Source organism: Dermacentor variabilis, chromosome 8, assembly GCF_050947875.1.
Source record: "Dermacentor variabilis isolate Ectoservices chromosome 8, ASM5094787v1, whole genome shotgun sequence".
Classification (NCBI taxonomy): Eukaryota; Metazoa; Arthropoda; class Arachnida; order Ixodida; family Ixodidae; genus Dermacentor; species Dermacentor variabilis.
The window spans coordinates 72,028,016-72,041,378 of record NC_134575.1 but is presented as its reverse complement, the minus strand read 5'-3'; the positions used below and the strand labels follow the sequence as shown (position 1 = coordinate 72,041,378).

General features: G+C 47.8%; 1 protein-coding gene across 6 annotated transcripts in view; it reads right to left on the bottom strand.

Annotated features, from left to right (window-relative positions):
* LOC142591096 (uncharacterized) overlaps window positions 1–13,363 on the bottom strand; it is an 83,718-nt gene that overhangs the window by 28,587 nt on the left and 41,768 nt on the right. For all 6 annotated transcript variants that reach the window (XM_075703475.1, XM_075703474.1, XM_075703476.1 and 3 more), the window contains one exon: window positions 3,494–3,648. In XM_075703475.1, coding sequence (XP_075559590.1) covers window positions 3,494–3,648 — 155 coding nt within the window. The remainder of the gene's footprint in view (window positions 1–3,493; window positions 3,649–13,363) is intronic.

The window sequence follows — 13,363 nt, the reverse complement described above, 5'->3', positions numbered from 1 at the left end:
TGTGCTACTAATTTTAGGGAATTATCAGTCTTGCATTGGAGAGACTTTAGAAGTAGCCGTTCATTCCTGGTCACGTTCATGAAAATGGCACTTGCGTGAAAATATTTGCTACGCCGCAGTAATTAATACATAAGGACATTTAGCAAATAAAAGCTCCATTCTGTGCTGAACAATAAAGTCCGCTGAAGTGACGGACACAAGCTCGATCGTACCGAGTTAATTACTCGTCGTTGAATATTGCCACGTAAGCCAGCAATCTAGGCACTACTGCAGACTGACTAACGCGATAACGAATGCACTCTATTACATACATTCTAGACCTGAACACTGGCATAGACCATCATTAAGAAACAGGGAGAAAGGCAGACATAGAATTGCTCGGCATCCACCACACGGCATATGATGATTTTGTTCTGTTTAAAATTTAGGGTTAAAATGTATCGACTCCAAGGAGTAGAATTTTTTGAGGCCTTCAATATTTTTACACAAATTCTTGTGCATTGAAACATTGCAAATTTGCAAGCTTGTAAGTCGTTAAGTTGGCAATAAGGAACGATATTTTAGTGCTGTGAGCTGCACCAATTGAGGGAGCTTCCTGTACAATCAACTTCCGTTATATTGACCTTGGTTAATTTCACTCTTCGCTTGATTTGAACGTGCTAAACAGTCCTTGAAAGAAACCACAGATTGATTTGGAAGACATACTCGTTTAGTGTGAACTCAAAGACATGCCGACTTGATTCTATTGGTTCCCACCGTCCCGCAAATTCCTGTTGCGACGGCAGAATTGCTGTCGCGATATAAAGTTGGTGCGACTTCATAACTCTTGGTCGTTGTGACATAATGTTTCTCTTGCGACGTCACAATCGCTGTCGTAACGTTAGAATTGCTGTCGCGATAGAAAGTTGTTGCGATTTCAGAACTTTTGCTGTCACGACAGAACGTTTCGGTTGCGACTTCAGGACTCTTGGTCTTCGCAACAGCATACTTCTGTTGCGAGCTCGGATTCTCTGTCGTAACGCCTGAAATGTCTGTCGCAACTACAAAAAGCGGCAGGAACTTCTGGCGTACGAAGGAAATTGATGCAGTCCCGATAGAAATTTCTGTTGCCTTTTTCAATTGGCTGTCCCGTAAGCTGTAAACTAATATATCACGCGCACATCTGCTCACTTTATGGAGAACTGAGGCTTTCCGAATCGGCATACCTGTTATCGGTACCGTATTACGTATCTATAAAACTTGTGTTTCATTTCTTTGTCACAGCGTAAGCTGTTATGAGCACAATCCAATAGCCATTTGGGTAGGCGATGTTGTCCGCCTCTGCCGCCTCCGGTGCCCGTCTCAGTTATCGCCAGAAATGAAAAAAAGACAATCCCGCCGGGATCGAGCGCGGGCCCTCTGCGCAGAAGGCCACAACTCTACCACTGCGCCACGCCAACACTTGCAAGGTGCTGCGGAAGCATGCCCTATACAGGCGTCGTTGCACGCGAGGACTCGTGCGCTGGGCGATGTGTGCCCTGTAGTATCGATAAGGGCATACTATCTATGGCAGTTTTATATTATTGCACCGGGTTTCGCGCCATGTATCAGGTGCACCATATCGTGCCACTTGTCACGCATCGCGTAGCGTCGATACGTGCAAACGCTGCATTGTACAACGCATTGCAATTGCGTTGTGCTCCACCAGGTGTCACGACACGTAGCACTTGCATCGCATCGTGCTACGTGTCAAGGGATGTGACATGTACGTCGCGTAGTCTCGATACCCATGTTGTCCCTTAGGTACAGGTTATGGCGCCACCTCGCAAGGTGAGAACTATCGCTGAAGAGTCGAATCGTAGAGCTAGGCATGCGGCTGCAACATGGCGACGTCCGGCTCAGCAGACAACTGTCGAGAAACACGAGCTGCAGGTCGCCGTGGCCGTCGGATGTACAATTCAGTTCGTACAAGTGAGAATGCCGCAAACGGACTTCACCGCGAACGCACACCAGAGCGTGCTGTCGAAAAACGCGGCCCAAGAGCTTCGCCACCAAGACGCTCAAGAACCTGCTGCTGTAAGTGCGACCCGGCAGCTTCGCCGCGAAGACGCTGATGTGCGTGTTGCCGAAAATGAGGCACAACCGCTTCTTCACGAACAATATCACTTGCGTGCCGCCGAAAATTAGGCACACCTTCGCAGCGAAGACCGCCATGTGCATGCTGCAAAAATGAGGCCCCGGATGCAGCTTCGCCAATGCGGGAGCAATTTACCATGGTCTCCTATGGAGCCACTACTCCCCCAGCTTACGCTTGGCAGTGTTGCGTGTACCGGACAGGCCTGTGACTTCTTTACTAAGTTTGGGCAGTGTCTGTAGAGATTCTGATGACCTAAATAAATATTTCGCTTTTGGAGGCGGCATAATATAGGATGTGTCCCTGAATTGCCGTGTTTCATGTAAATTTGTTCGCCAGTTGCTGAATGACAGTATTTTGGCATTACGAATGTATGGACCCGAGGAATTGAAGTTGACTTGGAGGCATTGTTCCTTATGAAAGCTGTCTTTGAATAATTGAATGCATGGCTGAAGTCCGGCCAAAAAATCTAGAGACATATGCTATTGTCTGCTTGTTCGGAAGATGATGGCAAGTTGTTCTAGAAGTTGTTCGGAAGATGTGGCAAGCGTTATAGCCCATTTTTCTTAATTCTTACACTTAGCGACTTCTTTACATTTGGAAGCCATCATACCTCTTTTCGTTTTGTGTGCTTCTTTTGCATGGAAGTTTTCAACTACGGTCTTCAGCCATTCATCCTGTAATGTAAGTTGGAGCTTCGCGCAAGGCAGTCGGCTAAGCCTTTTATTGAGCTGCTGACATTTGTACCGCAAGTACATTTCATTTGATTGAGTCTCTGTAGAAGTGAGACACGAAAATTGCAGTCCCAATAAAAATATTCAACTTTCCACGGTGAAAGCGTCTCTCATTTTCTTGTTCACTTCCTAAATTAGGTTTTGCAATTACTATTTTGCAATGGCCACTATGTCCAATGCCAGTTTATTTAATTCGTACTAGGAGGGAAAGCGATTTGCCTGCTATTTTTATCCCACTAAGGTTATATTCTGTGGGGTACCGTTAAATAAAATATTTTTCCGTAAGCAGTATAAATATTGGACCTTTGAACATATTTATAATCATAAATGTATATTTGTTAAGATCACGGCATTTCTAATAAAAGAAGCTGAAAATTTGCCATCTCGCTTGATTTTGTACTAAATTTTATCGTTAACGTCATGCATGCTAGAGCAGATCGCGCGATGGCGTGAAGTTCCACTGAATTAACTAGTGCTATTTTTGTTGAATTCTGTCACTCTAAGCAATTGTTGTGGACTTCAAGTAGCAACGTACTACAAAATAATTGCTGATAATAAAATTTGAGAAAGCCCGCATTTGCTTTTCAAGCTTCTGTCCTGGAGATTGTGTCACAATTTACTTTAAGAATTACCAGCCAATGCTCACCCAAATTTACGGTACATCCTGCACGAGACCGTGCGGACGACATTTCGGGGCGGAAAAGATGCAACGTAATCTGAGTCCATACAGAAACACTCGCTTGCAAGCCATCGGTTTGTGGTTGTTAGGACTTGTACAAGTCTTTTCTTGTTTTCAAGCACCTGCAATAATAAAAAAAATGTTATGGTGATCAACAATTATGAGGCATTTCTAGTTGAGAAATCAAATTTTCGTTCCCCTTGAACTCTAGATGCGAACGTTGAGTCTCTCGATTCAGCATTCGAGTAATTCTTTATTTTTAGGTATCTATGAGTAAACGTGCAAATAAGATCAGTATGCAAATGTGTCTCTGCTTTTTATTATACAATACAGCCTTGCACTCTCGATTGGCGTTGTTACGACTAGCCTGTGGGGCGAGCAAATTTATGTCGCGCCGCCGAAGCAACCGTGAAAACCTGGATTGTTTCAGTACGCCATGCCGCCTGCGACCGTTAAAGAAACGCTTAAGAGGCCGCAACCGCCAAAAAACGTTACCGTTTGTGCGCGCTATGAAGTGAAAGCTTTGTTAAAAAAACTAGGAGGGAGCATCACGTCATTCTGCTAGTCTTTGCAAGCCAACCTCCTCTGAAGCCGAGACTCCTGCTCGCCGGGGTCTTCCGCGCGGTGCCTTTTGGGTAGGAATAGACCTACATTGTTGCCGGACCATTCGTGTTTGGTACGTGGTAATGATTAGTGGCTTAGGGGCTCCTGCCGTGAAAAGCACGAAGTATTACGCGTGGGTTTCTTCTGCCGCAGGCGTGGTTCTTCGCTTCCAATGCGTTGCCTTGAAGCGATGAAATAGGCTGGGGAGCCAGACCCATGGCGACATAATTTTCAAAGCATCACTTGAGCTTACAACCGCAGTTAGTCGGCGTTCTCCCCTCGAAACCCGTCTAGAGTATGCCGGCCGCATTGGGGTATTTTGTTTCGCCAAATAAGCCGTTGTGTACCTCAAACTCCGGTGTGTATTTTCTTGCTAATTTTTATTCTGCTGTCTCGCACCTGTATAGGATGAGATGAGATCGTTCGAGGGATAGTTATTTGTCGCGTGTTTGCTGAGTAAAAGGTTCTGCTGGGCATCTTTAGTTGTGAAAGACACAAATAGCATTACACTGCACTCTAAATGCCGAAGTCATCGCCTTTCTTTGAGATTTACGTGCACTATTTTGTAAGATTGTGTGGTGCGACGCACTTGCGCTATTGAGACTTGCCTATTGAGGTCTCGCCGGTCTGTTGAGAGGCAGAAAACATGGAGCAGAACGACTGCGTCGATCGGGACCGTCTGCCATAACAGAGGGCCGGCACAGCCTCAAATATGGCCAAGCCCGCCCGTCCAGCGTTGGGTAGAAAACAGGAGTGTGAGTGAGTGAAAAACTTTATCAGCTCTAGATTCACTGGTCTTCTGCGGTCTTCAGATGGAATCGTCCATCTTCTAGCACAACGGTCGGTTGCCCTTAGTCCAGGGCTCCGCTGGATGCTGCTGCCAGTTGTGCTCGCCGAATCAGACCTTCTTGGTCGACCTGGCGATCGCTGGAGAGCACTCCCTCCCATTGCTCCGCACTCGGGTTTGGTATAACGGGTACCACGTCTATCTTCTGGCATGCCCACGTTATGTGATACAGCGTGGGTGTTTCGTGGCACCAGGGGCATTTGTCATTGTATTGTGTGGGATAAATTTTGCTGAGTACGTTTAGGTTCGGATACGAGCCCGTTTGTAGCTGCCTCCACGCGACAGAGTCCTCTCTGCTAAGGGAGTTGTGCGGTGGTGGATACCGCTTTCTGCAGCCCTTGTAGTAATTTAGTATCGCCGAATAGTCTTGGGGTACAGGTTCGGTCTCCTCGAGGTCGCCTATGTTGGATGCTCGGTAATAAGTGTACCCTCGAGCTATCCTGTCCGCCTCTTGGTTCCCTGCCACTCCCGTGTGTCCCGGCGTCCAGGACGATTTTTTTTACACAAAAAAGCAGTCGCTGCGGACCCTTACCGCTCATTTGAGCGCTGTTAGGAACGACCTGCAGAGGTATCGGCATAAAAAGTTTTCCCAGCCAGCTGCAGCAGCGGTGTTGGCGTTTTCTAGGAACCGACCGTCAGTCTCCAGCCGAACGGCGCCACCAGGTCTACTGTGGAGACTTGCTTTGAACGGACGACAAGACGTCATTGCGCAGCCTCTAGCCGTCACGATGTCTGCTGCGGCGACTGACTGTGTGAGGAGGACAATACGCCGAGTCTACTCTACGAAGGAGGCCAAGCTTTTGGCCTATGTTGCAATCATACGTCCTATCTTAGAATAGGCGAACGTGGCGTGGTTTCCCTTTGCCCAAAATCAAATCACCACTCTTGAGGCTGTCCAGCGAAAAGCCGCGCGGTTTATCTGTAACCGATTTCGGCGCACCGACTCGCCTACTCAGATGCTATCCGAAATAGGCCTTCATACACTAAGCAGTCGTGCCATGCTGTACCGACTCAAATTTTTGTATCTCATCCTGCATAATAAGGTACATGTGGATTCTAACTCCTATATTTCCTATAACACATCCAGAGAAACCGGTCACAAGCATCACCTAACACTCCAAGAATATTCTTGCACTAACAATACATTCAGCTTTTCGTCCTTCCCGCGAGCTGTTCGCGATTGGAATGCTTTAGCCCAGACGGTAGTCTCACAGCCCACTGTTGACAAATTTGTTGAAATCGTTGGCGCAACAGTAGTGTCAATCACTACTAAATGATGTTATCAACATTGTCTTTATCATTGTATTAATTACCAAATGTTTTTGGAAATGTGTGATGTGAAATGATGTATGGTGCTATCAATTGTATAACCATATGCTTATCCTTCTTCCTTTTTGTCTCTTTGCAAAACATCCTATGTAATTGAAATAAGCTCTTTCTGCGTTATGTTTTTGCCATACTTATTGCTGTTAACATAGGTCCATGAAACTCTACTCTTGCCAAGTGCCCTTTTGTATTCTTATGTAAATGCCTGTACTACTGTCTACAGACCCTTCTAACCCACTCCTGTAAAAATCCCTGATGGGATTGACAGTATCACAAAATAAAAATAAATAAATAAATAAAAAACGCGACCAGTCGTCCTTGAGGTGGCCGTCGCGGGTTGTTGGGCACAATCCCGGTTAATTACCCAACGCCTTCGTGTGCGCCTTTCTGCTGCTTGCTTAAGAGGAAGCTTTAGCTCGAGTGCTCCTATCTAAATACATGTAAAGGGAGAATTCGTTTTTCTCGACAAACACTGCACCAAATTTAACGAGGTATGTTGCAAACATAAAATCTAGAGACTGTTGGTTCCGGATTTTTTATTCAGGTCGTCAATTTTTTATTAAAATTTGGGAAACATCGAAAATTTTCAAAATACTAAACTGTAAAGTTTACAACTCTGTAACTCACCAACCAAAATTCATAATACAAACCAGTGAATTTCATCTAATAGTACATCTAAAGCGGACAAAATTGATATGTTACACATGAATCTAAAATAATTTAGTAATATGTAAATATAGCTGTTGCAGAACCCTTGTGAGCAAAGTTAAATATATACGTAAGATATAAAATGACATATCGAATTTGTCCGGTTTCAAGGTGTAATGGATTCCGTTTATAGAACCGCGATATCTGTTTTTTTTTTATGCAGAGCTATGAATCCGTAAACTTCGTATATATTTTTCAAACTTTCAAATTTTTGAAAATCTTCTTAACAAGATTCAGAACCTAAATCGAAACTCCGCTATCAACAGTCTCTATAATTCAACTTTTTCTATAAAATCCAACAAATCTCTATAAAATCGGTTCGGCTGGTTTATCTCAGAAAAATGTTTTTGCGTTTTACATGTATTTGAACAGGCCGCGTCAGAGTTGGGCCCGAGCTAAAGCTTCCGCTTAAGCGGCGAGCCGTGTGGCGGTTGGGAGTGTCACCAGGCTGGTTCGCACACTTGAATTATTTTTCACTCAAGAGCGGCGTGCGTTTGTCGCGGCTACTATGTGCGCATACTTCAAAATCCCCGAAGCAGACGCAACCAGAGCGAGCCGACTAAGGGTACCGCTTGTCAATCACATGAGGGCCTATTTAACATCATCTAATTATGTAGATTTTTTATGAGTAGGCTTCAAAATTGTCACGTGACGCTTCTTCCTAGTATTTTCCTTCCTCCATGGTGCGCGAATTCTGGCCTCCTCCACCCCGCGCGCGGTGCCCTGATGTTTGCGTAGGCTCGCCAGTACTGTCCCTCTTTAGCGAGCGGCACGGTTAAGCTTTGCATGTTCATTCGTTCCTCCATCTCCTCCTCCGTAAGAAGGACGCCGGTGGTGTCTGTGCGCGTGTGTGCGCGTCAGTGCCTTTCTCTCTGCTATTTCCGTGGTGGTTAGAGAATCCGTTGAGCTAGCTTGCGTGTACCGAGCGGCGGCAACAAGGGTGGAGAGCTTTCGCTCTCTATTTCCGCTTAGCGAGGGCCTTCCAGACACAATGAAGAACGCCTCCGCCAACGTACCAGGGTCCCCAGGTTTGGTAACTTTTGAAGGCTCGCGGAGGGAAAGTTTCTGCGCTTCGCTACTTGTATCCTCGCTGGCTACTTTTAAATTCAACATTTTGTATGAAGGAAAACACAAACCATAAGAAATATTACAAATAAATGGTATAATTCGCTGTACTACACCTCTTATAATACACGCGTTGTGCAGCGACCATCATTACTTTGCGCATTTGGAGCGGAGGAGTCGACCTCCACCTAGCAAGTGACTAAATATTTTAAAGTCTCTTGTAAGTACGTGCCCAGTGCGCTCAACGACGGTATCGACGCGACAGTGATGCCGGCACCTTCATTGCTTTTCTTGGCACCAACAACGGCAGCTCCCGCACCGCAAGTCATCAACCTCGTCTCAAACAACATCGCAGCTGCCACTCGGCCTCCAATGAACCCTACACCCCATCCGTCTACACCGTCCGTTGAGCCAGCCTCCGAGTCGGCGCGCCGGCTCTGCACCTTGTCGACTCCCACCATTCCAACTGGTGCCCGAGCAGAAACAAGCCGCGATCTTCTCGACCCCGGAAATTGATGAAGCTACATCTTGAGCATGCCAGCTACGCTGCATCCCCCGTCATTCGTCATCCCCGAGCAGCCAGACACTCCTAAGGGCCCTATACTAGCACTGCCCGGCAAGCCCTAAACCCACTCATGATGCAACCCGTCGCCAGCTGTGCCGGATCGTTTTCGCCTCCCGAGAGGGCGCGCCACCTCGAGCCGCAGCGCACGCGTCGTGGCCCGTCTACCTCTTCGACTGCCTTGCTCGTGCGCGCACCCCACACGCCTGGCATCTGTTCGGTCAGTGATGCGCCGCCGACCATGTTTGCCGAGACATCGTCGACGCACCATTTGTTTCACAAGCTTCGCCTTTCCTTCGCCTTCAAGATTCAAGTGCTGAGCGTCATCTCATTATTTTGGCGCGCTCCTCCGAACAGCGTCCGTTCATCGAGTCCCTTGCCGGTGACGTAGCGCCTTGTGCTGCCCACCTGAGCTGTGTGGCATTTGCTCGATGCCTTTCACGCTGACTATTTACACTTGTAACCTGTTCACGCAAACCATTTCACCATTCTGTCTGCACAGGGGGCCGGTAGCGCACACTGATGCCGCAACCCAGGGATGCTAAGTTTGATGCTGACAGTCTGCGCCTTGGTGAAAGTGGAGGAAAATAAAGACGGCATGGCAGCGTATGCTCGATGCGCAAGCTTGACAAGCGTAGTGTTGTTCTAGAAGCGTGCTACGCTGGCTTCTTGGTTTGGGCATTTCGCGGTGACCGCTCGGTTCGATTCGGAGGCACTCGTACCCTCGACCCCTGGTGGGAGTGGAACCTACTTGAAGATATGAGCGAAGTCGCGATATCTCCAAATTGGATTCGAATTTACATCGTGAAGGTCGAGAGTCCGAACAACAAGCTTTGGTGGGCGTCTAGCGCTCGATGTTTGGCGGTACTCATATCCACGAAATTTAGTGCTAATTAAAGCGAAGTTAAATAAGGCACTGGAACCCATGAGCTAACATGGAGATATGCTCGAACCAGCCATATCTCCAAGTCCGAACTGACACTGTGAAGGCCGAGATTCGAACCCACTTCACAACCTTTGGCGTCAGTTAAGACGACCGTGAAGTAGGCACAGTTAACTAAGATAGATTTAGGGCACTTGAGCCAGCCACCTTTGATGTTAATTAGGGCGAAGATAACTAAGGCGCAGTTATTTGAGGTTGAGTTAATTAAGACACTCGAACTCTCGACCTTTGCTTTATGAGCAACTTTGTTAAGGTTCATCGGAACGGGTAGTAGCTCGTAGCGGGCCGCTCCCACGTCCGGACGGAGAGAGAGAGAGAAAAGATTTATTTGGACCATCGAAAGACCTAGCCTCTCCGCCACGTCGCAAATTGATAGAAAGTAACAAGGCAATAGAACGAAAATATCAAGTAATGTAATGAATGTTTCGCGAGCGCGCAGGCTTTAGCCTTCCTCCTCTTTAGCGTATGCTGAAGAGACTGACTTTTTGAGATCGGTCAGTGCTCTCACCTTTCTGCAACATCAGCAGTCAGTGTGAGGTATATTGAGTTGGTGTTGCTGTTCTTGTGTGACCCAGTTGATGCAAGCACAGGGAGATTTCACTCATTGCTGTATCGGCCACTGGCCGTAAACGAAGGACGCGGGTTGGCTCCGCGAAGAGGCGACGGGGCAGACACCCACGCATTGAGAGAAATGCGTTAGTTGTTGCGCCGCAGAAGACTCGCCAAGTGCGCACCCTCGCTCGGAACAAAATGGAACACGGTCCGAGATGAATGGGAAGCGTTCGGGGAAATTGGCGTGAATCTAAGAGGTGTGCTTGAGGTCACCGCCACCGCTAGCACCCACACGCTTCCCAGATGTCGCGCTGATATTCTCGGTCTTGACTGTGCTTTGTTTCTGGGCTTCGCCACCAGTCGGAGAGGCATAGTTCTAGAAATTGGGTGATGCGACACATGGCCATCCTGCTTCGGTGTCATTGTTGGGCATCCGAGTGTGCCTTTGGAGGATGGCTCTAGAAAACAACGGTATTTTTACGAGCCCTTAGCCTGCTGTGACTGATGGATGCCTTTATGTGCGATTTGCATCGGGTTCCAATTACGGTGATTTGAGCATCCAAGCGAACCTGACCCCAGCTGCACGCGGGACTGAGTTTTCTTAGAGCTGGCAGGGCAGCCCACTGTTAGGCACACGTGTCGCCAACAAGCCGGGATTCCGTAGAAGCATTCTCGCAGCTTGCGTGGCCGTTTCCTGCAAGAGATGTTTAGTACGCGGGCAGGTGCATAGACAAAGGCGAACGACAAGGGCAATTTATGGCTACAAGTGCGAGTTTGAGCCTGGTCCCCAGTACCGGAGGACATCAAAGCCAATACTTGGAGCCTAACGTAGGGTAGAGGGAGATGAGACGCGTCTTTCAGCAAACCTATCCCCTTGCTTATAGGAGATTGTGTCACTGTTTCTATCAATGCCGTGTTTGCCACGAAAGTTTTTGTGCTATTGGTTGCAATGGTGTTAAGCCGCATGAGCGACTGACTGGTTTGTGACCCTTTTTTGCAACTGAGCGTTTAAAGAGTAATGTTTTGGTTGCGCGAGAGAGAGCGGAAGTTCAGGCTTGGACCTGGACAGGCGCCTTTGCGTTTAAATAAAGCGTCCCTTTGCCGGACAACTGCTCTTGCTTCGCGCTGCCACCGTGCACTCCAGACATCGAGGGGTGCCGACTTCGGACCCTAGTGTTGAAGCTAGCAGAAGATAAAGGGAAAGGAAATTAACTTCTGCTAACAAATTTCTCCAGAAATTGCCATCTCCTGCACTGGAGCCTTGCCTTGTAGAAATACATTGTGTGCGTAAAAAAAGAGGACCCTAAAAGCAAAGCCGTTGACCTAAGTCAAAATACTTAAAGGGCCGCTCACCAGGCTACATAGCAAATTTTTGCTATACACTGGAATTTGTTACGTGTCCTCTAGGGAGCGTTCTGCCGTAAAAAAAATCAAATCGGCTCCCCCAGTAATAGCCAAGAAAGAAATACTTCAGTGTAGCGAACCCACGATTTCAGGAGGCGAGCTTCAACAAACGTAGATGTTCTCTCTACTTGCCCCGCGTAGCCTCCCCAAGCGAACTCCCTGCGTTCTCCCATACCGGGCCGCGAGGGTCGCGTGACGTATGCGTCACGGGTCCAGCCAATTTTTTTTTCTCCTCGCTTTTTGCGGCGCGGCGCACTTCTGCTGACGGCGTTGCGTGAGAGCTGTTGCGATTGTCTCGTTTCGCGCAGCACACAAGTTTGCGCGCTTGCACGACCACATCTTACTAGCTGCATGAGTCTGTGCTACACGAATACTGAGGCATACACAAGCGGAGAAGAGAGCATGAGCCCGCGCTGGAACACGGTGGAAAATGACAGTTTCGGTGTCTGCGCGCCACTGCACGACGTGGGGAACAAGCAGTCAAAACGAAAGTGCATCTCTGTTGCCGCAGTGCGAAGTAAAACAAAAAAAAAAAAATATGCAGACATTCGGTTGGTGTGTATAATTGTTTCCGTAAGCTCCAATTCGTCTATTCTAGCAACATAATAGACAAATAACAAATGTAGGCTTCAATAATTATCGAAGTCACGTATCCCCACGAGCGACGTCACATAACGAACCCGTGTGCGTAGATGCACTAGCACGTGTACGTCACCCGCCGGCTTGGAGTGCGGCGACCGCGAGGAGAAGGGAAAATTGCGTTAGGTTTAAAACTTGAGATGTTGCCGCGACGCGTAGCGATGTTATACTTATTTTATTTATCATTTATTTATCAATACTGAAATCCCCATTGGGGATTTTAGCAGGGTGGGAAGCAATACATATGTAAAGAATACTATAGCATATAGCATACTTGGCAGACACGATAGTTATCGCCCATCGTGTGATCTGCGCTTGTCAGCTTAAAATGGCCAGACCTGGTGGGGGGCCCTTTAAGGGGCCAAAGACCCCCATAGTATCAACTTCGTGTTGTTTTACTTCGTGACAGAGGTTTTTCACTTATGGCTTTTCTTTTGCTTTATTCGTCCAGAAAGTGTCTTGTAGTGCGACTAATTTATGTGCGATATTTGCGCTGCTGCATTATTTTGGTAACTGAGCGTGGCGTTGAAAATGAGGAATTAAGCCTGGTGACGCTTAATGAGGATATGTCTTGTCCTTGGCGGCTGAGTGGTTGCGTTTTCGGTGTGGCTCCGACTGACGCCTGTCGTGAACCAGAGACTGCAGGTCGGGCTCACAAAGCATTCAGCAATGTTCTGAACGCGGAATGAAGCGCCTGTCGGAAGAAATTGGCCAGTTATCTACCGGATGCAAGCTGTAGGACAACCTCCTCTGGTTACAACCACCAGTGAAATCCCTCGGGATTGCGAATGCAGCCTTCTGCCCATCGGGATCTCCCTTTCCAGGCGGGGCAGCCACTGTGGTGAACAATTTTTATGGCGCGTTGCCGAAGCAGCGGCGAAAGCCCAGATGGTTTAAGTACGCCGAGTCGCCCGCAACTGTTAAAAAAGAAGCGCCTAGGAGGCCGAAACGACAAAATACTTTGGTTTTTGTGCTCGAGTTCTGGACTCCATCCCCTTGGCGCGCGCGGCACGCTGATGCCAATGGCGTTTAGAGAATTCCTTAAACTGGCTTGCGTGTACGGAGTGGCGGCTGCAAGCGCGGAGAGCGTTCGTTCTCTCCTTCTCCTATGCCAGGGCCCTTCAGGCTCTACAAAGGGCGCCTCCGCCGGCGGACTTCAGCGTTCAGCTGCTGAGCAAGCTTGACCAT